The 13,572-nt window shown below is 51.9% G+C and overlaps 1 protein-coding gene across 1 annotated transcript in view; it reads right to left on the reverse strand.

The window, feature by feature from the left end:
• Nucleotides 1–285: 285 nt before the first annotated feature.
• The window catches only part of PAX5 (paired box 5), a 178,871-nt gene continuing 165,584 nt past the window's right edge, over nt 286–13,572 (reverse strand). Inside the window, exon 12 of the mRNA XM_027550213.1 lies at nt 286–7,425. Coding sequence (XP_027406014.1) covers nt 7,346–7,425 — 80 coding nt within the window. The 3' untranslated portion in view covers nt 286–7,345. The remainder of the gene's footprint in view (nt 7,426–13,572) is intronic.

Consider the following 13,572-nt stretch of genomic DNA (forward strand, 5'->3'; position numbering starts at 1 on the left):
TGATCCCCATCACAAGTCAAATCCAGGGGTTTAACCATTACTCCCCACTGGCCCAGGGGCTGGCAGTTTGCCTGGAACCTCTCAAGGGTGGGGACTCTGCCTCTCCCGCCCTTGCCCAGGACCCAGTCCAAAGCGCCAGCACATCATTCAAGTTGCACAGATTTGTTTTGACCCCGAATTTATCAGGAGAGCCAATAAAACTCCCCACAACTCCGATGAGCTTTGTTAAAGCTATCAAAGACCATTTAGGAAGTTGTAAAAATGAATGAGATCAAATGCTTTTTCTGAACTTAAAAAATTACTTTTATTTTAGGAACCAATAAAATTATGGCAAATATTTACAAATAATTATCTCACATAAAGGTTACATAAAATCAATTCTTCACAAGTAACACTCATGAGAAGACACACAGATATTGAAACTACGCCAATCTTATTGCAAGTTTCTCCAACTAATCTAAAATAAAGGTGTTGCGGTCAACCATTTAACTTAGAATAAAACCACAAATTCCAGGTTCAATGAGAAAAAAATGTAAAAAATTAACCAAAATCCCACCCCTCTTTTTTCCCCAGTCCCACCCCCAGCCCCTGCCCTCCTCCCAACAAAAGAAAAATATGTCTGACATCTTTGGCAAATCGGCACTGCTGTAATTACATTCAAATATTATTACACACAAAAGCAACACACATCACTAAGGGAAAAAAAAACACCAATATTTCAAGTCAATTATTTTCTACTAGAAAAAAAGAATACAAAACATACACATTTTTAAGAAGCATTTTTTTTTCAATCTGTTGGAGACATCATCTCCCATTTTCAAAGGCAATTCAATTGTGGTATTTTTTGTTTGTTTTTTGTGGGGTTTTTTTGTTCTTTTTTTGTACTTTTTTTTTTTTACAAGTAAGCGTCTATGCAGGCATCACAAACTTTGGCAGTAACAGTAGATATGTATTTTTTTGATGCTGGAAGGTCAGTCCCTAAGACAGTCAACTGTCTCAAAGAATGAAAAGCAAAAATCCATGTGTCTGCCTGGCAATGAGTTCCATTTGCAATGTAATCTGCATTTCTACAAATACTCAATGTCCAAGGCCACTAGAGACTGAAAAACCAGGGCAGCGTCTTCCAGCAAGAGTCAGGGCAAAACCCGAGTCAGATTTCCACCCTCGGCCCAAACTTGGAGGCCCAAAGGCTGGGCCCAAGAAGTGGGGTCTCACTGCCCACAACCCCACACTGTGCTGGCAGCTTGGATCCAGGGCTCGGGCCTGCCTCTTCCTGAGCCCCAGGACAGGCTACTGCCAGGTCTGCTCGCCTCCTCTGACCAAAGGCAAGAAGAGCAGGCAAGAACTGGCATGAGAAGACTCAGTGCTTCCTCTGAGTTTCAAGTACGTCTGAGGTGTCTGGGTGCGAGTGCGTGTGTGCGCGTGTGTACACTCACATGGGCACGTATGAAGGGGAAGGCCAGATTTGGAGGCTCTGAGCTTTGCAGGGTGTTGAAAATAGACTCAGGACTTATTTATTTTCTTTTTTAGCTTTATAGCAATTAATTGGCTATTGATTGGTTGGAATGTTCAACTCTCCATTTCCTCAAATACAATAAAATAGTTTCATTAAAATGTATTCATGCTTGAAAATAAGGGAGCCATTAAATGGTTTCCTTTCTGTTCCACTCCAAGGGAAATGCACTGTTTGTAAATCAACAATCCGTCATCCAAAATCACTTGTTGTTTACGGTGCTTTTGGAGAAGTTGAGGGATGTGGCCACGAGCGTGGCGACTGTGGGGTTAAGAGCAGTCCTGTGGCTGCAGGAGTGGGTGGGCCCAGGTTGGGATGAGTGAGGCTGCAGGTGGGCCTCCTACAGCTGGTCCTCAGAGTCAGGGAGGAGGGCACCTAACTCCCAAGTAGTCCCTCCCCACCATGCTCAGAGTTGTCAAAGCTGAGGGGCAGAATTCCTGCCCTTTCCATCTGGCCCAGAGGCCAAATATACCACCTGAGACCAACCCCCTTTTAGAATTCATCAAGATTCCCTCAATAAATAAACAGCTGCATTTTCTCCTCGTGTGGCTCAGGAGTCTTAAGATGTGGGAAGAACAGACTTACTGAATGGTAGTTCTGTTTACCCTTGGAGGTGAGCTAAACAGAACCCCTGGGAACATGTGGATTGAAACTCTAGAATGGTAGGGATGTCACCCCGAGGTCCCCTTTGATTGGGGGGGGGGTGGAGTCCAGGAACTGGACCCCGTGTTGAGAAATTACAGCGGGTGAAAGATCAGCTGGTGCCTGCCTGCTCCCGGCAAGAAGCGCCCTGTCAGAGAAGCTGCAGCCCCCTCGTCAGGAGAGCGGGCAGGTACGGGACTCGCTCCCCGTCGGCCCCCTGGGACCTGGCCGCCACTTTGGAGGCACAGCCTTGCTGACAGTGGGGAAGGTGGATCAACACCGCAGCTCCACCATGAATATGCAAGAGGGAATCCTGAGTTTCGGGGACAACAAGGGACAAGGGGCCGAAGGGGCTGCAGGGAGGTGGGGCAGAATGCAGGCTAGGAGTCATGGCCTGACTGTCCAACTTTTCAGTAATGTATTTTGTTATCTCTTACGAAATGCGCTTGCCTTGGACCTCTCCGAGGCCCAAAGAACTAAAGGAATACATTCTTTAGGAGCACCAGCGTGCGTGCCTGGAAACCATCAGTGGTGGGCTCCTGGGTTGGTGAGGCCAAGGCTGCAGGGCCGCCTCTTAGCAGGGACGCCAGGGAGCCGGCCTCGCCTGCAGGGCTGTGGATCCACCCACTCTAGCCTGGCCCGGCCAGTCCAGGGGCCTGGATTCTGCTTCACCCTTGTGGCGGTTGTGTCTCAGACATAGCTCATTTCTAGGGATTTGTCAGGAGTGCCTGGTTTGTTTTCAACATTTGCTCTCCATGACTTGGAGCTAAATTCTAACTGAAATGTCACCCAAAAGAGGGTGGCTGGAGCCAGAGGCCGCCACGGCAGGGCATTAGCTCAGGGATGTAACTTCTCATAAAGAGATTTCATCCTTAGTGCCCCTGTGGCCACATCTGGGGTGCTTCCCTGGACCTGTGAAAGACCCTGGCAGCACTGACCTCCCCTCAAAGCCAACAGTCCCCTATCCCGACCACATCCCATGGTCTACCCCGCCCACCTGCAAAGCCCACACAGCCTTCGAAAGCCGGGAGTGTGGGAAGGAGAGGGTAAGTCTTGGGAGTGCCTGTTCCTGACACTGACTTGCTGAACCTCCTCTCTTGCCTCTCTGAACTCCCATCTCCCTCGATGTCCTTCATCTGCAATGAAGGACAAGGAGGTGAAGAAGAAGGGAGGCATTGATCAAAGACTGGGGGGTCACAAGCTGGTGATCCATGGGTCAAATTTCACCCAGACTTTTTTTTGGCTGACAGAGCATTTTAAAGATCTCACACTTGAATGCCATTGGGTAGGGCAAGCACCCACCACCTAGGATACCTGTGCCCTGGAGAAGTGACATGGTCACCCCACCTGCCCAGCCCTAGCTGCTCTAGGGCCCTTGAGATGGTGATGGTTGCTTCCCAAGGCTGTGGGCACCCCTGATGGCCCAAATCTGGGACTACCGCATATTGTCACAGCCAGGTTTGAAGTCTGTTCCATAAGGAGGACAAAGAAGAGAGGAGTGTGGGGACATCTCTCCTGACACTGGAGCCCAGGACCCTGTGAGTCAGAGCCGGGCCCACGTGCAGGCCCTGTCAGGCCTTGGGTGAGCTCCCACACCTGCTGAGTCTCAGGCACAGCAGGGAAGGAGTAGGGGTAAAACCTCAGAAGTGTTGGTGTGGATCTGGCGAAGACCTTGCATTTTTTCAGTGTTAATGGGAATCAAGTTGGACCAGCAAAGTCACCAACACCCTGGCCCCTCCACCAAACCAGCCTCTGAGTCACTGTTTTTTCTTTCCTCACTGCAGGCCTTGGGGTTTCTAGGAGACTGAAGGGTGTTTCTAAGCCAAACATTCCCATGACAGGAGCACGAACCTGGAGAGAGAATGAAGCCAGGAAATCTGAGCATTCTCTTCACCTCTGTCTTGCCATGTGAGCCTCTCTGTTTTCCCATCTATAAAATGGGCATTGTGATCTTTGCCCCATGGGATGGATGGTCAAGGATTGCAAAGCACCATACAAACATCAGTAATAAAAGGGTGAACCCTAACTAAGGCGCCTTGGGAAAGGGATGTGGATTTGATATGTCATCAGATTTTTCTAGGTTGCAGATAGCTAATGATATGAAAATTTTTTTAAAATCTACAATGTCCTTTTCAAAAAGGGCTGGAATGCAGGGCTGAAGGCCCACGGAACAACACCCCAGGCCTCCTGCCACAATGCTGGTGAAAGCCCTGGCCTTGTGTTTTCCATTCAGAATTCTCTGGCATCTACTCAACGGCGTGTGTCCTTTGGAACCTTCCACTCCAGCTCCTAGGCAGCTCTGCAGGCAGCATGGGAGCTCAGTGGGTGAGATCAGGTACGTGTGCAGGAACATGCGTGTGCTTCCATGTGCGCTTGTGCTTCTGCCTGGCAGCCCAGGAACCAAGTAATGTCTAATCAATACAAATCCAATCTGAGGACTCCAGAGGAGAGAGGAAAGGCATGGAGGGAGCTCATCACAGGCCAGGAGGAGGAACAGGATGGGGAGAGGGGTACACTTGGGGCCAGGTGGGCTTTGATGAGGAAGGATAGTGTGTGCTTAGGTAGCCAGTTCAGGGAAAGGTGGCCTCCTCCCAACAGCCTGAGACCATAGGAGCATCAGAATCCAGGGATGTGGGTGCCAGAGGCCAAGAGGCCTGTGCTGCAGGCCCCAGACTCCGCCACTTTCTCTGGAAGGGATGGAAGGTGGGAGAGTCCAGGTGACATACCTGCTTCTACCTTGCCTGGCAGATAGAGGTGCGAGCCGGTTCATCTGGGCTCCTGGAGGTGGGCTCTGGCCCAAGATGCCTCCTTTCTTTGCATAGCAGGTTTCAGGATGGTGGGTGTGCCTGCGGTGAGCCCACTGGGGCCAGCTCTGCCCTGGGGACTGGGCTTCCTTGGCAGTTCTAACCTTGGCGGTTCTTCCTTGGCCCCAGGATACATCGTCTGAGGAGGTGGCCCAGAACCATCTCCTGCTGCCCTCACCATCAACTTCTCGCCCCAGGGAAGGGAGGATCACTACAAGCCAAGAGTCAGGGGGCTGAGCCCAAGCCTCATCTTCAGTAGTCGACTAGACTCCACCTTGTCGAGCCTCAGTTTCCTCTTCTATTCTACCACTTTATAGGGGTATTGTGGTGGTGGGGGGATACTTGGTGGTGGTCAGAGGAGGTCTGCTCTGTCTCCCTGCCTGATCCTAGGTCTCCCCGAGCTAGGCCTCAGTTTCTCCTGAGGGGAGCTGACTTACGTCTTCCTCAAAGCTGATTTTCACCCCTCTAGGTGTTCTTTTTTTTTTTTTTTTCAATTTGGTCCAAATGTTAGCAGGACTCAGGTGCCCCAGTCTTCTTGCTCAGAAGTGGAAGGCCTGCCCCAGATGCCCCTGTCACAGCCCCAGCAACCGGGGAGAGGAAGTAAGGGAGGGAGAGCTGTCGGGTAGTCCTGCAGGGGACTCCTGCTGTACCAAGGCAGCCGAGGCTCAGAGAGGGGAAGGGTCTTGCCTGAGGACCCATAGCAAGGCAGGCAAAGGTACAGCCAGGACAAGACCTCTTGGGCCTGATGACGTCAAGCATGGGCTCTCTCCACCCCAGCTCCTTGCCAGCTTGGTGACATGCAGACATCAGGCACACTGTCACAGGAGATGGCCAGGTCCACTGTCACGGCTGTCATTCAGTCCAGATTTGGATGACGCCTCTACCTGGCTGTTCTGAGTCGGCAAGAGATAGTATGCAAGGAATTGAGGCCCAAGGCAAAGAGATGGTGGCCCCTGGTACCTCCATTTCAAAAGCACTCCCAGTTCACACACCAGTTCCTCACTGCCTGTCCCATTTTAGGAAGCTTTCCTCTGCTCCCCAGATCTTCCCAGGTCGCTTTTTCTGACCACTTCAGCCCACAGTGAGTTCTCCCAACTCCCACTCCAGGCTCCCAAGGCCCTTGGCCATGGCCTGACCATCACACCCCCTTGTATCAGCAGGTAGGTACCCACTACGCAAAGCAGGCCTTGGCCCCTACCCGAGCACCTTGGTTCCCAGCTGCATAGTAGGCTCCATGAGACGGAGAGGGGCTGCTCAGGAAGTTCTGGCTGACTGCTGTAGGTGTTTGTGGTCCTTGGTCCAGACAAAGTCCTTTTTGTTAATCACTGTCTACGTGGCAGGGACAGGCTTGCCCTGAATCCACTCTCTGGTGTCTTGGAAGGTGGGAGAAGTGTCCATGGTGGGTGTCCAGTGTGATCTGAGCCTGGGCGCACCTTAGTAAACACATCCCAGTTCAGTTCAGCGGTCCAGGGTCAGGGCGCCTGGAGAGCCTTGTGCTCCGCCTTGGACCATCATCTTCTGGGTCTCGTCCGGCCCTAACGCTCCAAGTCCACAATGTAATTGGTATCTTGGATGCCATCTCATTTTAAAACAGTAGCTGAGGAATCTCCTAGACGGTTCTCTTTTGAGTCCTTTGATACAGAAAAGAGCTGCTTGCACTGCATTGGGCCCAGGGAAATGGGGGCAGGAAGCCAGGGAGGGGTCTTGAGGGGAGGGGAGTGCTTAGAGCAAAACCAACCCAATGAGACTCTTAGTCCAGATATTAAAGAAGTAGCATGAGCAGAGGCTGGGGTCAGGAGGTGGGCATCCTTAGTCTCAAGGGCAGCTCCAAACCCACCTTCGGGGGCACTCAGGACAGAAGGGTGGCTCTGTGCACAGGTCCAAGTCCTCCTGTGACACCTCCGGAATGCTGGATGCAAAACGGGTGGGCAGTCTGCTCAGCTGGATCCTCGGGCCCACAAAAAAAGCAAGAAGGTATTTACATGGGTGCTGTTGAAGCAACGAAAGCAAACTTTTCCTTCCAGGCTTGGGGCAGGCAGATGGGCGGATGGTCAGACAGCTCGGGGTGTGGGGGTGGGGTGGGGGTGCTGGCAGGCTGCGCTGGGGCTGTGGTTGTCTGCAGAACAGTCTGTTGGTTTGCACTCACCACCGGGAGAAGCTCATAAGCTGACTCTTAGAAATGGACAGGTGTCTAGAAGTCCAAAAGCTCTATCAGAGACCCCGGAGTCCCTGGTAGGAAATGGGGGAGGGAGTTTCTGGCGAGTAGGGGGTTGCTGGGGGGGGGTGGTCTCATTGGGCCCCTCTGGCTGTGTTTGGAGGGGGCTGGGAGGCTATGGCCTTCAGTGATATGTGTCAGAAATGCTTGGCGCCTGCCTGGCTCTGGGGGTCAGTGGCGGTCGTAGGCAGTGGCAGCTGTGGGCGGAGCGGCTCCTCTGGCGGCAGCAGCGCTGTAATAGTACGGGGAGCCTGAAAGAGACAGGAGAGGCCACAGAGGTTGGAGGGAGACCTCGTGCCCCGAGCTCCGTACCTGGGGTCCCCTTTCCACCAGCGTCCCCTACCTCTGTCCCTTCCTCTTCCTCTCTCAGTCCAGACCACTGTCCCCTCTCACCAACATCTTGGTCCCTCCTCAGGGCACTGCCTGCTTATAGGTTTCAGGGCCTCCTCACCAGCTAGAGCTGGGGTGGGCAGACTGGGGCCGATCCCCCAGCCCCGATTCAGTAATTCGTGTTTTCCTGGGACCTGGCCTTGCCCTGTTGTGTCTGTGGTGCTCTCACGCTGCTGCTGCAGAGCTGAGTATTACAACAGAGACCACATGGCCTGCGAAGCCTAACATATTCACTAGCAGGTCCTTTACAGGAAAAGTGTGCCAATTTCTGACCAGGAAAATGAAAAGTCATCGCTTCTTAGGCCTGTGGAAGCTTGGTGACCTAGCCCTGCCAACCTCTGAACTTTCTTCCACACCACCACCCTCCTGCTCACACTCAGGTACCCCACTCCTGCAGAATCCAATTCCACAACACTCTCAAATATACCAGAGTGCTGATGGCAGCTACAGCGGGTGGAGCACTTGCATCCCACCCTGCCACGTCCTTTATACCTCTTGTCTCATTTAAACCCACGGGGCAGGTAGAGTTAGCCCATTTTATCATACTCCCACGCCTCTGTGCCTTTTCCATGCTCTGCCTCCTGCCTGGAACATCTTGGCTGCACTTCACACCCGCTTCCCTGTCTGCTGCATAGTGCTGCCTCCTTCAAGTCCCCGAGTCCCTGTCTCCTCCTCTGGGACACCCCCTTTCCTGAGCCTACGCCCTGTTGCAGACTGGACCACATCCTCTGATCACTTCCTTCTCTTCTTCTCCCCCCTTCACCTGGATGGAGAGTCCCACAGAGAGGCTGGGTTCTGCTGTGCTCAGTGTTCACTGTCAGCCCCCAGCCTGCAGCCCAGCGTGTGGTACGTGCTCATCTGGGTTGGCCGAGAAAATGAGCAATGGCACCGAGTGAACCAACAATAGTAAAGACCCTGCCCATTCATTCATTCATTTTTCCGACCCCACTGGCTGCAGTGCTGGGCAATAATGAACAAACGCAGGCCAATGCTCAGAATCAAGAGGGGATCAGAGCTCTGAGAACAGAGCTCTGGGAATGCAAGATTGTTCTGGCAGAGTCAGGCTTTTCCTAGAGGAAGCAGGTTGGGTTGAACTTGGAGGATGTGAAAGTTTGGGTATGTGAATACATGGGAGGAGGGAAGGGTATGGCCCTGCTTCCTGTGACCTCAGGCCAGAGCCAGTGTGGGGCCTCCTGTTTTGATGCTGGGTTCTTCCCACTGTCTCTGGGCTGCTCTCTTTGGATGAGGCCTCCAGGAGCCCTGCCTTGTGCTCAAACTTCTCCCCAGGGATGAAAGAGTCTGGGGATTCTCAGGGGGACAAGCAGATTCTCAGAGCCATGGAAGTTAGAGACACTGGGTCATCCCCTCCTTTTACGGGTGAGGGTGGTGGTGGTGGAGCTGAGGCTCAACAAACAGAAGTCATGTGCCCAAAGCCACAGAGCTTGGCCTGGAATTCTGGTTGTCAGTACTGGATTAGGACTCTTTCGGCCATGATGCAATTCACTGCATATACAGTCATGTTGGAGAGCCATGTTTATCCAAGTGGCTAGCAGCTGGGGTCCTGCCAGCCACTGTAGACCATGTGTCTGCTGGGGTAGGAACAGTAAGCTTCTTAATTCCTTGGGGGAGGTGGCTCATTCTGAAATCTCACCCAAATCTAAACCAGTCCTGGCAATTCTCCCAGACTCCATGACTGGGCACCAAGGCCTGGAGATTGCCATTCAGGCTCTATCACTCTTGGCTGAGTGACCCTGGACCAGTGGCTTCACTCCTTGAGCCTCAGATTTCTCATTTGTAAAAGGAGGTCACAGGGGGGCTGTATGAGGGCACCCACGAGGTGAAGATGTGAAGGTGCTTTGGAAATTGACAGTTTTCTAAGCCCTGTGTATCCTTTAACTCTTTTAATCTCCACAACAGTTCTATCAGGTAGGCACTAGTATTGCCCCCATTTAGCAGATAAGGAAACTGAGGCACAGAGAGAATAAGAGGTTTGCCCATGGTCACCCTGCTAGTATGGAATCAAGAGGACAGGACTGACCTGTGCTACCAGCCCTAATTAGTGGATATAATTCTCCCTCCTGGCCCCCAGGAAGGCAGTGTGGCTCAGGCAGTAGTGCTAGTGGGGGAGCAGTCAGTGCTGGAAGGCACGGAGTATTCTGGAATATTCCGAAAGATGGGTTTTTCTGCTGCCCCCTGTCACCTCCTTGATTGGACTCTTGCCTCAGATGTCTGTCAGCCTTCTCTGCTCTCTCTTCTGTGCAATGGAGCCAGAAGCATCTGCAATACCAGCCTTGCATCCTCCCTTTAGGGCCCAGGTGAGAGGGGTGTGTGTGTGTGTGTGTGTGTGTGTGTGAGGTAAGGGCCAGTCCCACAAGCCCAGGCATGGCACAGAATCAGGAAAATCACAGGGGCTGCCCACACAAATGAGGGACAGGAAATCCTGGCTCGGTCCTCTGAGTTTCCCTGGAGTCAGCTCTCACCCTGGGCTCTGACTGTCTCCCCTCTCAGAGTCTAATCTCTTGGCCAGGCCGTCCAGCAGCCCCAGTGTGAGGGCCCTCTGGCAAAATCAAAGAACGCCTACATTTACCATGAGAAATGAAAACATCACCTCACAAAGCGCTCTGTCTTCCTGGTGCCCATTAGACCTCCATCTAGAATAAACTTGTCCTTTCTTCTGTCATTTTTCCTCTCTAATTCACATTATCATCAATTTACTTCTTGACACAGTCATTCTGGGCTCCTACTCGTTCTCTAATCCCTTTACAGCGGCCACAGGCGCTCTGGTTCTAATCCTAATTGACCGCAGCGGCCTTTCTTCCTGCCGCCAGCCCGCCACCCCGCCTGCCTGGGGCCCCAACGGGATGCCAGATCCCGGCCTTCCTGGCTGGGCCTGGCGTGCGTAGCCTGTGGGCAGCTCCCAGGAAGGAGCGAGAAGAGAGCCTCAATAGATGGCATCACTTGTCCTCTCTTTGGCGGTGTGTCCCTGAACAAGGCTCCCTTCCACCAGACCGGCTGAGGTGTGGGCAGGGTGTGTGAGAGTCTTTCCTGTTTCCACAGCTCCCGCTGTGGCACAGAAAAGCCTTGGAGCAGATTCCCCCTGATTCCCTGCCTAAGTAGCAGAAATAGTAGCTCTACTTCTCTAGCCCGGTGGGTTTCCTCCAGCTGAAGCCCTGAAGACACTGGGGGCAGGGAAGGCTGGTAGAGGGGAACAGGCCTGGAACTTACTTACAACTTATGGCAGAGCAACATATGGCAGGGTTTCCCAGGTGGCGCTAGTGGTAAAGAACCTGCCAGCCAATGCAGGAGATGTAAGAGGCATGGGTTTGATCCCTGGGTTGGTAAGATCCCCTAGAGGAGGACATGGCAATCTCCTCCAGTATTCTTGCCTGGAGCATTCCATGGACAAAAGAGTCCATGGGGTTGCAAAGAGTTGGATAGCATGCATGCGTGGCAGAACAAACCTGGAGTCTCCCTCGTCTTCAGGAGAGTGCAATCACTGCATTTGGGGCCTCAGGAGAGCATCATGACCTGCTCGCGCTTGAATGATGCTGCTGGTGGCCATTATCTTCACTTTACACCTGAGGCAACTGAGGCCCTGCTTGGTTGATGACCTGACTAAGACTCTCCAGGCTACAGACTTGGGCAGTGCAGGGGCCATTTCTCATGTTTGTAACAGCCCGATATTGTTTAAACATTTCTTGTGTTTCCAGAATTTTCTGTGGTATGAGCCCCTGCTGGGAGTGGGTGCAGAGGCACCCAGCTCTGGGTGGTGGCAACACAAAGCTCTCAAACACCCTGGTTGAAGCAGCAACACAAAGTGGGCTGCTCGTAGGTGCCAACAGCAGGGGTGTTTATGCTAGAGCAGCCCCGGTGGTGTTCCCAGCTGTCAGTACCATACCTATCTCTTTGATCCTCCTAAAGATTCTGGAAGCCCCCAGTATTCCATAATAAATTCACTTTCTGCTTAAAGTAGTGAGAGTGGAGTCTGTTGTTTGCAACTAAAAGCCTGATAGATTAAGTAACCCAGCTTTCAAAAATAGACCAGCACTGTTCTCATGGCATACAAGGACCGAGTTATTTGGGACTCAGACTTGTTCCTATGGAGAGATAAGCCTCTTTTTCTGGTTGTAGTTCTGTTCAGACTGAATTGGTCAGAAGAGTAAAAGTACCACATCACACACTGATTATTAATACAGGCTCTAGAATCAGGGTGACCTGAGTTTGAGTCCTCATTCTGCTACCTGCATGCTGTGTGACCTCAAGTAAGTTAATTAACCTTTCTGAGCCTCCCTCTCTTCATTGGTAAAGATAATCCTATGTGCTGTCTAGGGGATAGGATATTTGATAGGATAAAATGAGGGTAAGATAAAAACCCACATGAAGGGTTTTGCCCAGTAACAGTTAGCAAGTGCTCATTTGGATGAACAGAATTTTGATTCCTTTTCTCTTCTCCACACTGGTTCTGGCACCCCTCAAGGCACTAGGCACATCCTAGCACAGGCTTTCTCATCGCGGCACTCCTGGCTAAGGCTCTCTCACCCCCAGCCTATGAGCTCCTTAGGACAGAGGCCAAACTTTTCCATACCAGACATACCGCCCACATGTATAATTGTGCATGTCAACTGGATTTCACTCTATCTTGAGAAGCAAAGGCCTCGGATGTGGTCTAGCCCCACCCTCCCTTTGGCTCAGAGGTGAAAGCGTCTGCCTGGAATGCAGGAGACCTGGGTTTGATCCCTGGGTCAGGAGATCCCCTGGAGAAGGAAATGGCAACCCACTCCAGTACTCTTGCCTGGAGAATCCCATGGAGGGAGGAGCCTGGTAGGCTACAGTCCATGGGGTCGCGAAGAGTTGGACACAACTGAGCGACTTCACCTGGGCTGCTAGCTGCCCACACAATCAGGTGCAGACTTCTCAGTCTGGCATTCAAGGTCCCTCTCCTCCTACTCTATCCCATGGCTGCGCTTGCCCAAGCAGCTCCTTTCTCACTTCTTTCATTCTGGAACTTGCAGGCAAATGAGCCTATTGGACACCTCAAAAAATTAGAAAAAGGCAGCCATATCCCTGTGCTGGGGCTCAGGGCTCTGTGCCATGCATGGGCTTGATTTCAGCCTCGACTTGTCCCCTTGGGCAGTGCACGGCCGTACATGGAGATCCTAGGTCAACATGGCCTCACTGGTGTCACGTCCCCATCACAAGGAATTCCTCCTACAGTCTGACCCAGGCCTCCTTTGTGCCACATCCCCTGTGGGTCTCTCAGTAGTGCTGGGACCAGAGCCCTGTACAAGGTCAATTTGCAGGGAGCAGCTCCCTAGTTCAGGCTCCAGACCCACCTCCCCGACCCCATCCTTGCTGAAAGACTCTGGTTCAGGGTCAGAGTTTGCCTCCTGAGACTGACAACTGGGCCAACTCAGAACCCAGACCTCTCAGGGGGGCTTGTTTAAGGAAAAGCATAAGGTAGGCAGAGACCTGGTTCAATACTTAGAAGTAATTTTTACCAAACCCAAAAAAGAAGTCTAAGCCATCAGTCCACAGATTCAGCTCCAGCAGGAAGTCATAAAAGGTAAAAGCCTGGTCTTCTATATAATGAAATCTGCAGGCACAGGTCTAGAGCACTAGCTGGCATTGTTCCTTATTTCACCAGAAGTTTTGCATGATAAACTTTCAAAATGCTTTGGGCAGTCCAAAGCTCAAACGCATGGAAGATCGGCAGCCAAGAATGTACAGCGTCTGCCTCATTGTCTGTCCTAATCACCAAGGCAGGTCAGGGAAGGGGCCAAGGCTGTGACTTCATGGCCTCCTTTGCAGACCCATGCCTAGCAACTTGAGTTTGAAGACATTAGGTTCTTGACTTTTTGATGAAGTCTATGGTTCTCAGTCCTTAAATAATTCAGAGGATCCCGGGAATTAACAGGTTCTAACTTAAGTAAGCCTTGCTAAGCTGTGCAGACAAACCTGGATGGTCTCAGAGGCCCTTCCACATCTGACCTTAGTGGAAATTACTCAGC

Source organism: Bos indicus x Bos taurus, chromosome 8, assembly GCF_003369695.1.
Source record: "Bos indicus x Bos taurus breed Angus x Brahman F1 hybrid chromosome 8, Bos_hybrid_MaternalHap_v2.0, whole genome shotgun sequence".
Lineage (NCBI taxonomy): Eukaryota > Metazoa > Chordata > Mammalia > Artiodactyla > Bovidae > Bos > Bos indicus x Bos taurus.